We start from the raw sequence: 20113 nt of genomic DNA, 5'->3' as shown, positions 1-20113 counted from the left end.
AATCCAGCACACAGAAATATGTTACCTTCTATGAGCCTAAACATTTCAGACTTCACTGTCTTTCATTAGTTAGGCTGTGATGAAAGAGACAGCGCAAATGTTTGGTACCAAGAATATAAATGTCCTATGAGTAGACATGTTGTCCTATATCTGATACATTGGCAATATAATATCTAATATATTGTCCTAGATTTTATAAAAGACACTCATAATAAGTACCAATATGATCACAAAATGGTTTTTAAAGAGATATTTTAGTTAATAAGAACTGTAGCAAGCCAGGCGGTGGTGGCACACGCCTTTAATCCCAGCACTCGGGAGGCAGAGCCAGGAGGATCTCTGTGAGTTCGAGGCCAGCCTGGGCTACCAAGCAAGTTCCAGGAAAGGCGCAAAGCTACACAGGGAAACCCTGTCTCAAAAAAAAAAAAAAAAAAAAAAAAAAAGAACTGTAGCAAGAGTCACTAAAAGCAACTAATAAGATAGCAAGTGAATGAAGGGTGGGTATTTAATTACTGTGAAGTAAGGACTGTCCCAATTAGTGACCCTTAGGAGATCAAGTACATCCAAAATTATAAAGAATGCTAATATAGTATGAGGGAAAAAAGTAGAAAAGCCAGTTGACATGTACATGAAAGACACTAGAAAGTTGAAGAGAAAACACTACTTAAAAGTAACAGGAAACCGGGGGTGGGGGTGGTGGAGAGGGGGAGTAAAAAGTTTTCATAGTATATAAAATGATAAAAGAATAAAACAAGATCTTTTATTTATTTTTGTTTGATTTTTGAGACAGGCTTTCTCTGTGTAGTCGTGGCTGTCCTGGCACTTGCTCTGTAGACCAGGGTGGCCTCAAACTCAAGAGAGCTGCCTACCTCTGCCTCTCAAGTATAACAGGACATTGTGTCTTTGCTCTCATCTGGTCATCGTTTTGGCCTGGATGAACTCAGACCCCCTTCCTACACCAGTGTGAAGCCGTTCCTCCCAACACATCCAGCCCTCACATCTACCTGTGGTCCTGTCACTTACCCCAGAAACAACATTCAACAGCTCCCCGTAACATTTCTCCAGGGTGGTTTCTGTCTCTCAACACTGACGCACTCCAGATTAAGTAAGAAATGCAGATTTGGGGCTCTTCTTTGCACCAAATGATTCATGGATTTTGAGAATGGAGCTCAGGAGTCTGTATCACACCAAAATATCAAGTGACTTCTGTACTGTTTGGGAAGCACATCTCACGAAGATTAAGATCTCTTCTGATGGGCTATTTTATTATGTCATCTGTCATTAGCTCTCCTGTCTAGTCCCTGGACATGGGTCTTCTTGTGGTTTACACTCCAATAATAAAACATGCACTTGTCTGAAATACCATATTGCTTTCGGCTCCCAGACACAGTAAACCCTGCCACACATCCTGTTCCTTGTTTCTAGAATTTCCATCTCCTCTGCTTGGGAACCTTCTGCTCATCTTTCAAGTGAGAGCTGGAAGGTCACCCTCCAGCAAAGTTTGTTTGACTTTCTCCTGTACACATAAGTAGTTCTCCGGCAGGCTCCCCGATGAATTTATGCATCGCATGCCTCTTGTATAGCAATCATTCTTCTGCAGCAAGATGTGTTTACAGGTCTAATTCCCCACTAGGCTTTGTGCTCTCCAAGTACAAGGACAGATTTTATTCGCCAGGGTATGCCTCAAGTACAAAGTGGATACTCAGGATGAATGGATGTACACATATTATTTTCTAAGGTTCTGGGAAAGAAAAAAACCAAACCTGTTAGTTTTCTAATTCTCCAGCTGCTACATACAAGCCATAAGGAGACACTTCCAAACCCATGGTGCCTTTTGTCAGCTGGCTGGATGGTTTGTCTTTCTTAAAAAAAAAAAAAAAAATCATTTATTTATTTATTTTTGGTTGTTGAGACAGGGTTTCTCTGTGTAGCCCAGGCTGTCCTAGAAATCACTATGTAGACCAGGCTGACCTCAAACTCATAGAGATCTGCCTATCTCTCTCCTGAGAGCTGGGATGCACCACCAGGGCTGGATATGTTTTTATATTTTTTAAAATAGCACTTTGAAAAAAATATTTTCCAAGTGTATGGGTGCCTATATAGATGTCTGTACAGCACATGTATGCCTAGTGCCTGAGAAGGCCAGAAGAGGGTGCCTGATAACTGGGAACTGGATGGTTGTGAGCCACTACATAGGTGGTAGAAATTGAATCTGGGTTCAATTAAAGAGAATAGTCAGTACTCTTAACCATTGAGTTACCCCTATTTTAATTTTTTTTTATGTGTATTGAGTGCCTGAATGTATGTATGTTCATGCATCATGTGCATGCAGCACCTAGGGAAGCCAGAAGAGGGCATTGGATCCCCTGGAACTGGAGTTAGAGATGGTGTGAGATACTATGTGGGTGCTGGGAATCAAACCCAGGTCTTCTGCAAGGGCAGCAGGTGCTCTTAACCACTAAGCTATCTCTCCAGTTCTCATGGATAATCTTCTTTTAAGCACTGTCATTATATACAATCTTCATAATGAGCAACAAAAATAGCAATACAAATTTAAGTCCATGACACTTAGGTAGATATTAATGGTTTACTAAAAATAAGAACTCCAAACTTCTGTTAGCTTTTTAACTCTCCTCTGCAATAAGAATGGGTGAAGTATAGTTTTCTTTTGTCTCCTGAAAGGATGGCTAAAAACGGGAGCTCAGGCAGGGTGACCTTTTTCCAAGGTTGGAAACTCAATCTTGCTGGGAACACAATCAACACACACAACTCCAAAAGAGAATTCAAGGTGGTATATCAATAGTGCTCAAGGTTACAACCTGCTGGCTGCTACATCACAGTCCAGGCCTTCTGGCTCACATAGGTCAGTTTCCATTAAAAATTCTTCCATCCCATTTAGGAGAAGCTTCAAGGGCAAGCGGTCTAGTTGCCCGACCTGAGTGCAATCTGACCCTCAGACACTTTGGCAGGCATCCTCTTCTGTCACACTACCTCCTCCCAAGAATGGCCAATTCCTACATCTTCTTGTTCTTACTATAAAATTAGCCATCTTTACCTAAAGTTTTAACTAACAAGTAATGTTTGAGTTGATCATGGTGAAGTTGTGACCCATTCCCTGGGGTTACATTTTAGAGCTGGGAGTTTGAGAGACAAGTACGAGGTGTTGGTGATGAGGAAAGCCCACTCACTACTGCAGAGTCTGAATTCGGTGAGAAATGCTTTGGCATCTGCAGGCAAGCTTCCCAACAGGTGTTGGCCTTCACCCCATCTCCCCAGCCCTCTTCTCTGGAGCAAAGACAGAAAGATGCAGAACACTGAGAGGTTGCTTGTCACTGATGTGAATACTTTCTATTTTTCTCAGTCATCAAGGGTAGATCTACTAACTACGCAGCTACCAAAATAAAGAGCTCCTGTGAAGTAATGCTGCAGCATGGCAATCTGTTCCATAAAAAACCCAATGGAAAAGGACTGTGGTTTGCTTGCAGTAATAATCCTATGTACACACAGGAAAATACCTGTGGGATTCACAAAAAACTAGGAAATTTAATTATTTTATTCTTGATACAGTTTTCATGGATCTTAAAACATTTTTAAGAAGTTGTTTCCTAGCTGGGTGTGGTGGCACACTCCTTTAATCTTGGCACTCTAGAGGCAGAGGCAGGTGGATCTCTGTGAGTTCAAGACCAACCTGGTCTGAAAATAGCAAGTTCCAGGATAGCCAGGGCTACATAGTTAGACTATTCCAAAAAGAAAAAAAAGGTTGTTTTCTGGTGTGTAGCAAGTAATGTCATCAGTTATCCTGAGTACCAACTCTTCTTTCTGGAAGCAATGCAACTACTTTCAGGTAATACTGCAGGTCCAGGCTCTCTCCAGGTGTGTGTGGGCAATGTTCACCTACTCCAGGAGCTAAGCTTTAATTTGCCAAAAACTAAAAGATAACTATCATTTACCATCTTGAATGGTATTAGATATGACTGTCAAAGTCCCTTCTGTCCATTTCCAAAGAATCTTTTGATTTTTTACACTAATGAGTGTCTAGTCGTACAGCTTTTAGAACACCTGGCTTCCAAAGATTCATCTGGTAGTCATCAGAGAAACAGCCTTGAGCTACTTCAGTGAGCTGCCAGGAACCTGCAAAGCACTGTATTAGTCCATTTTTCTGTTGCTATAACAAAACACTGAAGAGTAGACACTTTATGAAGAAAAAAGGTTTGGTTGGCCCACAGGTCTGGAGGCTGCAGAGCACGGCATCAGCTTCTGCTCAGTTCTGCTGATGCAATCTTGCTACATCATACCAGCTCAAGATATTACAGTATTAGTATGAGCAAAAGAGAAACTATATGATGGAACAGAAAGTCAGGGTGAGCTTGCTCTTGTCATAACAACACATTCTCACACGCACCAATGTGAGAACCATATTAATACTTTCTAGCGGACTCTGAGGAGTCCCACCATCTCTCATCATCACCACTACGAGGCCCAAGCTTCCCACATGTGAATCTTTGGGGACAAACTCAAACCAAACCACTGCAAACCTAAAAGGAGGGACTATTTGTTACTTGTAGTTATACTAGAGAGCAAGGCAGGGTATGTGTAACAGAGGCCTGGCCCCGCCCTCAAATCATAAAATCTCTCAGATGGGCTTCAAAGAGAATGAAAAGAATTTCTGACGGATCTGATTACCCACCCACCCATCTGCATGTCACCAAGGGGTTGCACCCATCACTTCATATGTCAATGTGCAAATAAGGACAATTTTGAGAAGGGTCAAAGCAGGTTTTGTGGTATAAATCCCTGACTTTTTTCAGCATGGGAAACAAAGAACAAAAAAATGTGGAAACAATGAACACATGAACAAAAAAGAGGACACAAGCCAAAAAAAAAAAAAAAAAAAAAAAAGGACAGCTAGTTTTGTCGTCTTCTCCTTAAAAAAAAAAAAAAAAATTAATTGCAATTGCGTGTGTACAGGGGTCTATATGTAGGTTTGTGCAAGTGAGTGCAGATGCCCTCAGAGGCCAGAAGACAGTGTCAGAGCCCCTGAAGCTGGAGTGGTTGTGAGCTGCCTGGCATGTGTTAGAGTTGGCTGTGGGATGTCTGGATGGAGGCTGGAAACCAAACCAGTATCTTCTACAAGAGCAGCATGGGCTCTTCATCACTGAACCATTTCTGCAGTCCCCACAGATGTTAACAACTGTACAATATGCACCAGAAAAGTGTGTCAGTCCTCAGGTCTTGGTAACACCCCTTCTCCCAAACCACAGGTACCTTGGGACAAACCAGGCCATAGTTGCTTGAGTAAGGAGACAAACCCAGTCCCTGCATCTCACAGCCACATTGTGTTGTCACTGAAACAAATCTCAACCTTTCTTATCTTCATTTTTTATCCAAAGGATTAACACTTCAGGATGGAACTAAATTCATAAAATGCTATTCTCTTTCCCATATTGACATCTAATCCATTTATTAGATTTCAAAAAAAAAAGTTCTGGAATGTATTTGAAAGTCTCCGATTCTAGCTTAGTGACTTGTGAGAAAGTCTCACAGAGAGATGCAGCCAGGGTGCTGGAGAGGTGGCTTCGCAGTGAAGAGCATTTGTTCTTGAGAGGATCCAGGTTCAGTTTCTAGCACCCACACGGTGGCTACAACCATCCTTAGTCATGCATGTGGTACACATAAAATACAGGCCGAGAAAACACACACGGAAAATAGATATTTTTTAAAAAATAACATAAGTATGGCCAGTCACATTTATCATCAACTGAGATGAAGCGATATAGAATGGCCATATGGCTCCTGAAATCTAAATATGAAACTGACATAATAAACAGAAATAAACAGACTTCCAAAAACCGTGATAGCTTCTAAGGGCATGTACGATGTTTTAAATGAGATCATTATGTTATTTCTTTGGTCAAAAAGAAAAAGTAAAGTTTGAATAAAAATCCACCTACCATCTACAAATTTCAGTTTATAAAACAATCTTAACTCTGGCCACATGGAATCCCCCCAAGGGTTGTCAACAATCAGCAAATCATGGGTCTCAATTTTACTTTCTGTGTTTCTCAACAGGGCTGACTGTAGTGAGACTCAAACTCCAAAGGCAAAATTCTTAGCTAGTTCCACATGTATGTGGTGTCCAAATATCCTGGCACAGAGCAAAGATTGTTTTTAATTGATAAAAGACATGAAAAAATATTGAAAATAGAGATTTAAGAGAGCCTAGAAATACTTTTATCTTAACTAAAATAAAACTACCATGTCAATTTATTTATAAAAAATATGTTTTCCCCCTTGGTTGAAAAAAAATTGATTAGTGTTTTTTAGTGCATATTTAGGAAGTCCCTGAAAAAGCTTATCAAAAACTGAATTTCTTTTATTAAGGAAACTGGTCTTAGAAGGTTGGTAAGAAAAGCAAATAATGCTTCACCATATGAAATAAGATGTTCTCGGGACTGGACCTATGTGCTGATAGGGATTTTGATCAAATCTCACTCCTGCACTGAGGCTACACATGCATTCCCAGACACCACAGGCTGTGACATCAGTGCTGAGGTTGTGTATCTGGTCCCATAGAGCACAAGCTACCCAACTGTTGACATACATTCTGGGCTGCCACACACATCCATGAAACAGTGAGAATTCCAACCGATCGGTGACCCGCGGCTTTCCCTCATGCTCAACACTATCTCCAGGTGTGAAGATGAGAACTGACTTCCTACAAGGACAATAAGGAGCACGCAGCTGTAAGGAGAGGCAGATGCAGTAGAGTGTTCCAGAGACCCTGAGAGAAGATAGAGCATGGGGGCCATTTAAAAAGACCGAGTTCCTACAATTCTGACCCCCAGCAGCTCTATCTGACGTCCTGTCAAACATATCACGGTCTGCCAGCATCCTACATCAAACAGTTTCTGTTAACCCCATAACACATGTTCTATTTAATATTTTTGCTTTATATCTCAGCAATCCTCACACATACTTGGAAGACTGCAAAGATGTAAGATGAAAACCGTTTGCAAATATAACACTTCTGAGGATGTTAATGTCTCTTCATGCTTGAGGAACTGATGTGAGGAGAGACAGTGTTGAATCTTATTCTAGTGAAGGACACAGACGCGGGAACCCTTGCTTGGGTTCATAACAACAGACTGATAGTAGCAGAACTCAGGAGCTCAGTGACCTTGGGGAAGTTGCTTCACCCCTAAGTACCCTACTTTCCTAGTCTATAAAATAGGAATAACAGTATTTACCTCACAGGCTGCAACTAGGGTTATGTTAAGAGCTTACACATTTAGACTAGTGCTTAATGTTCTAGAAGTGGGAGTCATAACACGCCTAGCAGACAGAAGGATTGCCAGCAAAGGTCACTGTGGTAGTTTGAATAAGAATGGCCCCCACAGACTCATATATTTGAATGCTTGGTCTACAGTTGGTAGAACTGTTTGGGAAGGACTGGGAGGTGTGGCTTTGTTGGAAGAGGTATGTCAATGGCAGATTCAAATGCTCTCCCCTTTCCCCATTCTCTATTCCCCATTCCCCGTTAGCTGTCACCTCCTCCTGCTTCTGATTCCTGAGTCCTATTTTCAAATAATGATGTAAGTGCTTAGCTATTACTACAGCACCATGCCTGCCTGTCTGCTGTCATGCACCCCACTGTAATGGTTACGGACTCTAACCCTCTGGAAGCATAAGCCCCAATAAACTCTTCCTTCTGTACGTTACCTTGGTCATGGTGTCTTATCATAGGAAAGAAAAGAAGAAAGGAAGAAAGGAGCCCATTAAGAGCTGTCTTGAAGGAAATAGATGGACCTTCAATTTCACATCCCAGAGCAACATCTTTAATTCTACACCTTCCCCTCTTGATTCTCCTCAGGAAAGATACAGAGGTGCCCACAAAGGCCTCAAACAAGGTCGACAATGAGGAGGGGCAGGATCAGAGCTACTTAGCATCTTATCCTTCCCCAGAAGAAATACTAGAGTCACTTCCCTCTAGCGGCAGAGGCATGCAATTACATCGCCATTATCCTGCTTCTTCAGATTTGTAGTAATGGAAAAACTCAGAGGATGGTAAACTTAAATGAAAGTCAACATCAAGCCAGTGGGAGCAAGGCAAAGAAAAACAAAGCACCGGGTTTTTGAAAAATAAAGCAGTATTAAGCATTTCCACAGTGCCATGTATTATGAACCTCAGCGTCACCAGGAGAGCAAACCTTAATTAAATGCAACCTCATTGCAAGTGCTTAATACTGACTTCAGTGTCCTCCAAGCGCAGGCACAGCAATCCACATGATAAATAGCTTTTTGCTTCCCTAAGTTTTTGTAATGGATGAGGCTCATTAGTTTACATAATCATCCCTAAAACTAGGACAGCGCTCCTACTGTCACTCCGCAGTAAAATATTAATCCTACCAAGCCAAATATTTGACATCCTCTGCCAGGCTTGAGCATCTTCCTTATACCATTAACTTCCTCGAGGTATGCTGTGGTGAACAAGGAAGAAAGAATAAAATCAGCTCCCATTTTTCACTACAGTTTTGTTATGTAAGGAGTATATTACAAAGGGAGTCGGGTTTTTTTTTAAGAGTTACTGAAATTATTTTTTAAACAGTTTGTGTCCTAAACCATCCCGCCAAACCAGTGTCTGACTTCTCTAGAAGGTCCTGATTGGAAAAGCACGTTGTACATGACTCATCAGGGAGCATCATTTGCTACCCAAGGAGGAAGGAAGGGCCAACAGATCCACTGTAAAAGTACAACTCACTGCCCACTCACAAAATCACACAAAGGCAATTCATGCCACCTTCAGGGCAAAAAAGATCTCCCTAAACAAGGCTCTCTGGCTTCTTTCACATGAATTTCTCATAAACACATGTGCACCTTTTCCTTTTAAAAAGGGCAACCCTCAAAATTTCTGAGCTAAAATATGCTCATTAAAGAGAATATTTTATTCTCTTACACTATTTAACAAAATTTGCTCTCACACAGTGCCATGAAAAATACAGTAACTCCATAGCATTTCATACTCCTTTAAGACACCATAAGATGCATAAGAGAGTACACATCTTCACAGACATATTTTTGGGGAACAAAACGTTGACAGTATATTGGAAAGTGAAGAACATGAGTTCTAGAAGCAATTTATTTGAAGTGGCGACAATTCACATCAGGGACAATGAACTTCAGTATTTGGGCACACAGTAGAAAAATTAAATAGGAAAGCCAGACTGATCAGCAAGGTTATACTTTTCCTTCAACAATAAAGATCAATTATGTACTTATCTAAAGCCTGCAACATAAAGCCCCACCCAATCTGTCTCCCTCTCTAGCCTAAACTAGAAGCATGTCCTCACCCCACTGCGTGCTCCTAAGAGCACTGGCTTCCTAGGCTGTGCCCACAGCTGTGCTCACATCTGTCCTTGCTCTGCCCTCTGCTTTCCCTCCAGTACTTCTCCTCTTCCTGATCAGCGACTTTCACCCTTCTCCCTCCCGTGGAAATGGAATCAGATGGAATTCATTCTCCTCTCTGGGGCTGTTATTATATTAGAGCTAATTGCTTTCCTGTGTGTCTTCCCCAAGAGAAGGTCCTGGGCAGCCCAGGCTCTTCTGTTGGGACATTATTGGCAAGCAATATGTGTTGGTAGAATTAATAAACAGTTCTGCGTTGTATGTCTACAGATAGGTGACTTCGGATCTTTTTCAGAAGTAGGAAGGATGCAAGAAATAAAGGGATCGAAGGCTTTCACAGCTGCTATATTACTTATTGTAATTACTTACTACTTAGAGTCTGTTTGAACTTGTGGCTGATATTTTTTCCACCTCCACCTCAATAATATAGAAAAAGTAGCTCCACACTTAGAAACCAGTTCTGCCGTAGTTCCACCATCCCCCAATCTCTTATTTCACACATTACTGTCTTATTTCATCTGTCCACATCTTAACCAAGTTGGGCCAGCTCTCTTGTCTATTCTAAAGGCCCCTTATAACTACACAGACATTATATACAGGGTGATTATAAAGGCCAAGAAATCAACTGCAAAACCATTCCAGACCTACCGCTCACCTAAGGCTGGCACAGAAGCCTAAGGGGTTAGGTAACTTGGAAGGGAAAGGAAGCACAGGCCTCAGGGATCTTCAATGGACAAGAGCACTTCAATTTTCCCCGGGGGGGTGGGGGGGCAAATTAACCTCCCTCCAGGATGCTGATATCATAAGGCCCACTGCCCTTCTGACAGAAGCCTATCTCTGCACATTTTTATCATTCCCCTCTCAACTCTGCCCTCTAAAAGGTCCCCTAATGCAAAACGCCTACATGCAGACTGGCATCCATCAGCCTTCAGGGGCACTGTACCTTTGAGTTCTTTGGCACCACACACATGTTCAAAACCCCATCTCCATTTGCGTCTTTCTCTCCCCCCCCCCCGCCCCCGCTATGTATTTTCCAGCTCCTTTGTATGATTTATCCATCTGCAGAACTCTGTCCTGGAAGCCACCTCATTCAGTCCCCTGGCCTACGAGTCTCAACTCTACTTCTCTAGCCCTAACCAGGAACCCAAGCCTGCAAAGGTGTCCCTTGCTAAAGCTTACATTTAGCACCAACAAAGCCATGCCCCAGTTTCCTTCCCCACCAGATTTCCTGACCTCTGCAAGAACTCTCTATCAGACAAGCTGGGAATTATCCTTCATTTCGCTAGTTTCCTCAATGACCTCTTCCAACATGCAAGCAGGTGAGTCCTTCACATTCTCTTCAGAACACAGCCTGGGTCCATCTGCATCTCCCACTTCATCTAAGCAGTGTGAACTCCCACCTGGAGCACTTCCGTAACCCACCTGCCCTCTGCACAGCAGGCAGAGGAAACTTTGCAAAGTCAAGGCCAAGTTGTTATTCCCTACTTAACGAAGTCAGGCGCTTCCTACCAGACACAAGGGAAAACTCAACCGGCTTCCTCAAACTGGCCATACAGGACTGTCTGCTCTACCCTCTTAGCAAGCTGCACCCACCGCATCCTTCTCTGAGCTGTTTGTACCATGCAGCTCTCTGTTAGTCTTTCCATCATTCAGTTCTAGCTCACACATCTCTCTCTCATTCTCAGAAAGGGAAATCACCTCTGTAGCTTCTCTCTGTATTTTTCCTCGGATCACTTGTCACAAACATAATTATGGTCCATAATGAATCTCAGTCTCTGTACTGCTAAGATGTAAGGTCCATGAGAGCAGAGACCTTCTCTATTCCATTTGTTACTGGATCCTTGATAGAAACAGTGATGCTTGGGATGGGCTGGGGCAATGGCTCAGCAGTTAGGAGCTCTGGCTGCTCTTCCGGAGGACCCAGATTCGATTCCCGGCACCAGTCTGGTGGCTCACATGGTGGTCTGTAATTCTGGTTCTGGAAGATCCACGGGCATTTTGTGGTGCACAGGTAGACACTCAGGCAAGACAGCCATACATATAAAATAAAAAATAAATTTAAAAGGAAAACAGCTATGCCGAACAGACTAGTCACAGGGAACCACAGGAACTGAAGAGAATGACGGGAGCTTTTGCGTGTTTTTGATGACCATTGATGTCTGGGGTATGTAGAGTTCGAGATCCCAATTTTAATCAAGTTTTTTCAAAAATGTAGAATTTGCTTTCACTTTCTTTAATACTACATTGTTAGTACATAGAATACTTCAGTGTTCATTAGTGAAGGAACACATCTCACTAACAGACTATCGCCCAAACTGGATGGATGCAGGAAAAACACCTTTCTCTGCTAGTTTGGAGACTCTTCTTTACTCCCAGGGAAGGACTCCCTGACGCTGACACACAAGGCCACCCTGGCACAAAATACCCTGTATGTGAGAAAAGGCAAGCTTCACTTTCATGTCATCTTCTCCCTCCACCATCAACACAGACGTCCCTCCCTTAAAACTCGAGACACCTACTGGAACTAACTCCTCTGAAACCAATCCTGCCGGGGTGTCAGGTGACCTGGTCTTTACAGTGACATCTCTTGAGATGGCGTTCCTCAAAAGAGCAGTGGTCCCTTTTCTAAAAGACCATGGCTCTTCAAACTGATCAGTCTGCCATTTTCATTTCACTTCCTGAAAGGCAGGGTCGGCTTGTGGAAAGCTGTTAAACAACATCTTCAATGTAACATATCAGCCCTCACTCTAAACATCCTGTGTTCAAAGCATCACACATAGATGTCACTGGGTTTTATAGAGCTTTTTGATTTTGATAGGTCATACAAATAGGGAGCGTGAAAGTTAATGACTGACTGCCCATGTCTGTCTGAAGAACAATGATTATGATAAAAAGCACCTTTAAGAAACCTGCATACAGCCTGTCTCAAAAAAAAAACAAACAAACAAGTTTCTTGCAAACAGAAGGTTATTCAAAAGGTCTGAGTGAGGAGGCATGGATTGCTGAATAACTTTCAAATCACAGACTCTTAAAATCTAGCTGCTGTCAAAACCAGGACAGCAAGATCCCGTCACATATGACCATCTGTAAACATGGAGAAAAAAGACTTCAGAGGAAACTGACATTGAGTAACGACTCCTAGGCAAAATCTACACCTTGTTTGGTTGGTTGGTTGGTTTTTGTTGTTCTCTCTCCCTCCCTCCCTCCCTCCCTCCCTCCCTCCCTCCCTCCCTCCCTCCCTCTGTCTCTCTGTCTCTCTCTCTCTCTCTCTCTCTCTCTCTTAACCAGGGATCTTATCCACAAGACATTAACCACAGACATCTTCCAAAGCCTTTTACTGAAGAAGCTGCATACAGTTATGCAGAGCACATGAAAATCCACTGGTAGCCAAAGAACTGGACTACTGCTGGACTGTGTATCCTTCCCCCTGCAATGATCTCATGATCAAAGCAAAACTCACCACTGAGCACATTAAAGAAAGATGCTATATAAATGTTGTGCGCTAAGTAAAATCCCTAAGTGTCTGATGAGTGGGACAGCATTCCTCAACAACTCATATTTTACTGTACTTTGGATTGACATTAAAATGAAATCCAACTCGACAGTGAGCACGGTGCAGTTCGGGGCAAATTAATCGCCAGTGAAAGGGCACAGGGCCCCAGCAGTGGTGGCAGACAGGCCACCTCCTTTGAACAAATTGCAGATAGGCGCTTTAATGAGGGAGAAAATACGAGCTAACATAACTGCAGTCAAATCAGTTCCTACAGGAGGCAAAGCGCATTAACTGATGTGATGATATCAGCCGCCAAAATACCAGCCAGGGCGCACAAGAGGCTGTCAAAGGCAGACACTGCTCCTGTGCCAAGGCAGCCCGGGGACAGGCTTCACTGCAACACGACATTCTCAAGGGGCGCGCAGGTTTTCTTCCTAAATGTCAGCTCTTTACGTGATTTTTATTGATGTCATTTTCTTTTTCTTTAGGACTCACTAGTTATCCCCGACTACCAACAGGAGATTCCACTTACTTGTCATGATGGCTTCAGATGCACTCTCCTTGATAAATAATAGAAATTTCCTGTCACCCCCAACTACTCTTTCATGACCACATAGTAATACAGGTAACCGTGTCCAGACCGATTCATATCACTCAAGTGCATTGCTAAGCAACCTTTCAGGCAAGGGAGATCCTTCACTAAGTCCTCAGTAGAATCAGTTTCAGGCCTCCTGACAGAAGAGAAGGTGGAGACGGTAAAGGCCAGCACATGCTTTCACAAACATGCACCCATAGTTCAGAATGGGATATGGCTGATGGAGAAAGATTGTCTCACCAACCAGAAGCTAAGACATGCAAGGTCATTGAAGAAGAGATCAGACCCTGGCCTTGCCACTTACCAGTCTATGAAGCTCTTTTTGCAAGTTATTTCCCCCTTGAAAAACCAGCTTCCTCATCTTTATGATGGGGATACCACCACCATATAACTCTACCTAGTCCATCCTCTCAAAGTTGAGACCTCAAGTCACTTCAGAGCTGCCTCAAACACTATAAACAAATGATGGGGCAGAGTTCAAGTCAACAGAGTTGAGAACGACCTTATTGGGCTTTCCTGGGGTTTGCAGGAGAGTAGTATGTGGGAAGAATCTCTGCGCTGCAGAGTACTTCCCAATTATGGAGCCAAATTGATTCTGGCAGAGCCTTGGAGTGCTTCATGTATCTCTGGGAGCCGTGCCACTCAGCAGTCCTCAGAATCTAAGTGGGTCAGAGAGTCTCTCTGGAGAACTGAAACCCCAGATTTCAATGGGGGAAAAATGAGCCTGGCCCTACTCTGCATTTCCTCTTAACCACAGAAATTAATTCAGGGAGTGATGGACATATGTCCTTTATGCACAGTGAAGTGGGAATGATTTCTAGGCCATGCTCTGGACGTCTGTGAAAACACAATGAGACTTTTGTCACTGATATAATTCCTCGGGTCCCGATTTGGTCCTGATTTGGGAAGACAATGTACTGAGCAGGTGCTGCACATAGGGTGTGAAGAGTCACCCTCTCCCTGCCATTACCACACAAAGTACTGCTGAGTGAAAATCCTAGTTTTTAGCTAGGTCCTTTATAGAGGACTCAGAACTGCTGTGGATTATGCTTATTGTTAATAAAACTGCTTGGCTAATAGCAAGGCAGAAAGAGATTGGGCAGGAAAGCCTGACATAGGGAGAATGCTGGGAGAGAAGGGCAGAGTTAGGGCAGTCATGAGAGACGCCAGCCAGCTGCTGAGTAAGCAGGACATGTAGAAATGAGGTAATAAGCCATGAGTCATGTGGCAACACATAGATTAATAGAAATGGGTTAATTTAAATGTAAAAGCTAGTCAGTAATAAGCCTGAGCTATTGGCAAGCATTTATAATTCATATTCAGCCTCTGAGTTGGTTATTTGGGACCAGGCGGTTGGTACAGGAAGTGTCCATTTACACCAAACCCTTCTCAACACAGAGTTCTCAGTGGATCCATCAAAATGGCAATCAAAAGGAAACATCTAGCATTAGCAGTAGTCCTTAGGATAATGAGTAACTTATTTATTCATTTGTATTCCTTATGTATTATTCGTGTCTTTCTCAACCTTTTTTTCTACTTTCAGAAGATAAAAGCAACACTATCACACAATTTTACCACCCAAATCAATATATCCCACTATTCTATTACATTTTATTAGTAACTCAAATTAAGAAGCTTAAAAATAAGTAGTCTTTACCCAAGCCACACATTCTATAAGGTGTATGGGAACGGCGATGGATTCCAACATTTGCCTTAAAGAATCTCATAACCAAATAAGCTCCCTCACACTCGTGTGCACTGACTTTGGAGTGTCATCTCAGTGCTCCTTACTGCAGTCTCTCATTTCTTGAGAAACTACAAAACAGTAACAACCAACCAACAGCCTAGTCAAAAGACACCTTGCAATCCACCTCCTTGTATGAGAAACACTCTTATCTGCTGGAATTCCTTGGGTTGCTCATGATATCAACAGCAGAGGTTTCTCCTCAACTCACCTGAACAGATCAGTGGAGGACTGCCAGAGCCTTTGTTCTGGAACTGTGGACTACTTCAAGCTTTGAAAAGGCATGCTGAGAAGGGTGAAACGTGGAAGACGAGGCATTCTCTAGGTTCTAGCCCTCTATCAAGTCACTAATAAAAGCAACGATTTCAGACATGAATACAGAACTTACACTCTTTAATGTGCCACCATAACAAGGGCTACGTTATGACACTGACGTGTTTTCTGATGACTGGCTAAGGTCAATCAAACTTAAACATTTCTTATTCCAAATTAAGAAAAGACACAGACAGTCTGGTGTGGTGGTACATGCTTTTAATTCCAGTACTTGGGGAACAGAGGCAGGAAGAAGTCCAAGGCCAGCCTGGCCTACATAGTGAGTTCTAGTCCATCTAGAGCTACATACTGAGACCTTATCTTCAAAACAGAGAAAAATAACAGGGCTCCAAAACGAAAACATTTTCTTTCATCAAGAGAGATCAATTATGTGTCACTGTGGCCCTGAACGTCACAGACTCTCAGTGAAAAACTGACAATAGGAATCATACTCAAGGGTCAAATGTAAAAACATCCTGGATAAAAATTCAAGTTCTTGCTCCACTTCATTTTAACCAAGTTGATATGTGTATTTTTTGTTATAAACTCTGTGAGTCTAAGTTTTAACTATAACTCAATCATCTATTGTTATGCTGCAGCTGGCTATAGCTACCAGGCCAGCCTTGGCACAAAGGGCACTGACCTCTGCCAGATGTGTACATCCAAAGTGCTGCCAAAGCTAGTCATTTACATCTGGCTCCAGATGTGATTCAGAAGGGATGAAACAGTTTTTTGTATCTAAATAGAAGTTCATGCCCAGCCAAGTATCTTGAAGTCAGGGAGGCATTTTTCTCCTCAAATGACTTCTCTACACAACAAAAAAATCTACTATCACAGTGCATGACAATGACTTACCGTTAACAAATTAAAGAGGACAACACTCCAAAGTATGCTGTACAATGCATAACAACTGCCTATGTTCATAATCTGCAGGCTGTCCTGAACTGAAAGCAGTCTAAATATACACATCCTCACACTCTTAATGGCTTCGCATGCTGCCGGGTTAGCTGAGTTTTAACAACTGTTTCTCACAAAGCCCAAAGACACTCTTTAGCACTGTCTACAGAGCACCAATTAAGTTATTGCCAGAAAATCCAATATCTCAGATATGGAAAGGATCTTAAAAGCAAGTCAACCTGATGTGGTTAAGGTCCCTCAAATCCACAATACACATGGTAGTTCAACAGCTCTATCTTAGTTGTAGAAAATACAAATAATTAGGTCCCTGCACCCACCATGGACCCCTCTCTAGCTCTGGGATGTGTCCAGGGGGATCTAGAAGGTAGAGGTCCCAGATGCAGCTCTGGCCATCTGAATGCACCTCTAGGTCAGAGCTCTGGATTTACTTCCTTGTAACTGGACTCATGCATTCTTAATGCAAGCTGCAACTGAACACACTTGTGCTGATCCTGCATCTAACACCTGGTCCCGGCACCTGTCTCTCCTGACCCCAACTCTAAACAACGGAAGAATGGAGTGGCACCGGTTTTGCAGAGCATCTGCCTCTTGACTCACCATTTGGAATGGGCCAACAGATCTCTGTTGAGGCCTCCCTACCTTGACTCATCTTAGAACACCATCCCCAGCTCAGGCTGCGACACCAGGACATTTCTACTTGGCCTGGTTACCAGGAGTAGGGTTGACATCACTCAATACAAAACAGTTATCTAGCTTCAAAACTAATCTTGCTCTTTTGTATCTGGATGTCCCAAGTCTCCTGGGCTGTAATGCCATTTTCCAGTGGGTCCCATTAACTCTTCCTAATCCTCTCCATGGCCCTCCTTCCTCTTCTCATGCCACCTTGCCTTTTCTGTTCTTTGGGGTTTTTTTGTTTTGTTTTGTTTTGTTTTGTTTTTTAGGAGGGTATCCCTTCTTCCACTCCATCCATACCTAGCTTCTCCAGTGCAAAAGTCGTGTTGGGGTATCATGCTCACTACTCTCCACTCCCCAGATCAAAAACCTCCAGACCCTTCCCAAGCTACAAACAAACAAACAAACACCATCAAGACTGGCATATCTGCATGGGACCGGACTAGGCCCTCTGCATAAGGGAGACAGTTGTGTAGCTTGGCCTGTTTGAGGGGCCCCTGGCAGTGGGAATAGGATCCATCCCTGGTGCATGATCGGGCTTTTAGGAGCCCATTCCCTATGGTGGGATACCTTGCATAGCCTTGATGCAGTGGGGAAGGGGCTTGGTCCTGCCTCAACTGAATGTACCAGGCTTTGCTGACTCCCCATGGGAGGCCTTACCTTTTCAAAGGAGGGGCTGGGAGTGGGCTGTGGGGGAAGGCTGGGGAGGGGAGTGGGAGGAGGAATGACGGGGAATCTGTGGTTGGTATTTAAAATGAATAAAAAATGCTTAATAAAAAGAAAAAAAAAGACTGGCATATGAGACAGTATACAGTCTAGTCCTAATCTCCCTTTTCCATGAAGACCCCCTCTATTCTCTCGTAGCATTACACCAACTCCTCAGGATGTGGCTTGTTCTCAGCCCTGAACATGCCGCCAGCAGTCCTTTCCTGTCTGTTCTTCTGCTCATCCCCAAGGATGTTCTCTCCTCCCTTTAACTTACTCCCTAGACATCCTTCATAGTCAGGTTCAAATCCTGCTCCTGAATATGGTATCCTCTGGTGACACCACTTATGCGACATTCAGAACACGACTCAGTGGCTGAACTTTGTCCACACTAAGAACATTCTTCAACATATTTTCTGGCCAACAGACTAATACGCTTCAGCTTATAAAGTTTTACGAAACATTCCAAGCCACAGTTTTGGGCCACTAGAAAGGCACATTTTAGGGGCTGACTCCTTTTAGTAGACATGAGACTCCCTTCTACAACTCACATGAGGGCTTCCCACCCTTGGATATGTTTAAGCAATTGTGTGACTTCTAGAGAGAGGAAGAGAATAGAGGGGTTCATTTTATTTAACTGGAAAGATTGTTTCTGATTCTAGCACTACATTAAAAAGATCACAACAACATCAGGATATAATGGTCATTTTCATTCATGATCAAATTTACAAAGTGGTAGAGTAAAATAGTGCCTCAAAAATAAGCAAGCAATGTAAAAATTTATAGATGTGTGATTTTTAGAGTCACATTGCATTAGCTGATCATATTCAGAAAACACAAACAAAAGCTACTTTGAAGCTTCCAAAAGGCAGAAAATAGAAACAAACTGCCTTTGGAGACAGGAACATCAGAGGGTTCTGAGTTCTGAGTTCAAATGCAGTCTGTTTCTCAAGATGCCACCGGAAGGGAGAAATCTGTCCTATGTATTAAACACTATGTTCTCTTCTTCCACTGTGCAGACACAAGGCACAGCATGTGACTGTCATTGCCACACCTGGCCATCACACTTCAGCCATGCTGACTCTCTGGCTGTATTTCAGATACATCTGAGAGCTCCCCGGGGGAGGGATGGGATCCTTCCAATATTCACCCACCTAGTACTGTGCCTAGCTCTCAGAAGCAGAGGGACTGCTGAGTAAATTAGGGGACACAAAGGACCCATCAGTGGGGTGAGAAGGTGGTAGCAGCCCATATGGCAAGGACCATGATGCCTACAGCATAGGCCTGCAGCAGGAGAGGGCTGGGAGGCTGTGTTACCTCATCCGTGTATCCTTTTGCATATAACAAGTCAGGCAGCCCTACCTTACCCATGGAAACCATGACTCCTTGAGAGAAGCACCATTGTACTGTCCTTGAGATAGGAAGGGTTGCATCTCTCCATGCAGATATACAGGATGAACAGCATCTAAACTCTGGAAGGTTATAAAAGGCCAATGTGAAAACAGGGCATAAGGCCCTGCCATACTGGTCATGTTCTCATTCTTTAAATATTTATGTGTTTGGTTTTTTTTCCTCCAAAGAATCCACAGTTCCTACCACATCTGTCCCTGAGCCACAGTGGTCTGTGAAACATCTGTGAACCATCACTACGGTCATTCTCTGCTGGTTCATGTTTCTAGAAAAAGGCTGGGTATTCTAGTGAAAGGAATTCCAGGCTAAGAATAGAGAAGCTGGTGCACGTCACATGGTCACAGACTCCCTCAGCCCTTGCTCTTTTTCCCACAATGCACTATGCTGCCTTCAATGGGTCCACTTGAGGAAAGGTCCAGGCACCAGCACACCTGCATCCCAAGGCTGCTCTAACACAATACTGCCAACTCAGGAGATTGAAAAAAAAATGAAAAAAAATTTGGACATTCTGGAGGCCAGAAAGTAGTATCAAGAAAGGCCAAATCAAGGTCACAGCAGGCCATGGTCACTGGAGGCCCTAAGACAGAATCTATCCCTTGCCTCTACTGGTTTCTCTATGTGTTAAATCTCTCTGCCTCTCTTACTGTAGATGTGTATGCATGCGTGCACAAATGTGTGTATGTGTTCACATCAATGCTGGGTGTCCCTTCAATTGAACTCCACTTTATTTATTTATTTATAGGCAGGTCTCTAACTGAATCTGGAGCACACTGATTCCACTAGACAAGCCCTTGGGATTCTCATCAGTCCCTCCAACCCTGGGACTCAATATGCTACCACATTCAGCTTTTGACATAATTGT

At 43.1% G+C, this 20113-nt stretch overlaps 1 protein-coding gene across 2 annotated transcripts in view; it reads right to left on the bottom strand.

The window, feature by feature from the left end:
- LOC131921453 (microtubule-associated serine/threonine-protein kinase 4) overlaps positions 1-20113 on the bottom strand; it is a 211821-nt gene that overhangs the window by 173771 nt on the left and 17937 nt on the right. Inside the window, exon 1 of one of the 2 annotated variants that reach the window (XM_059276180.1) lies at positions 1024-1735. The exons of the other annotated variant lie outside the window; for it this stretch is intronic. Within the exon in view, the coding sequence (XP_059132163.1) occupies positions 1024-1037 (14 nt within the window). The 5' untranslated portion in view covers positions 1038-1735. Of the gene's footprint in view, positions 1-1023; positions 1736-20113 lie in introns of those variants that run through there. 2 annotated transcript variants of the gene reach the window in all.

Source organism: Peromyscus eremicus, chromosome 11, assembly GCF_949786415.1.
Source record: "Peromyscus eremicus chromosome 11, PerEre_H2_v1, whole genome shotgun sequence".
Taxonomy (NCBI): domain Eukaryota; kingdom Metazoa; phylum Chordata; class Mammalia; order Rodentia; family Cricetidae; genus Peromyscus; species Peromyscus eremicus.
The sequence above is the reverse complement of the archived record's forward strand: the minus strand, read 5'-3'. Positions and strand labels throughout refer to the sequence as shown.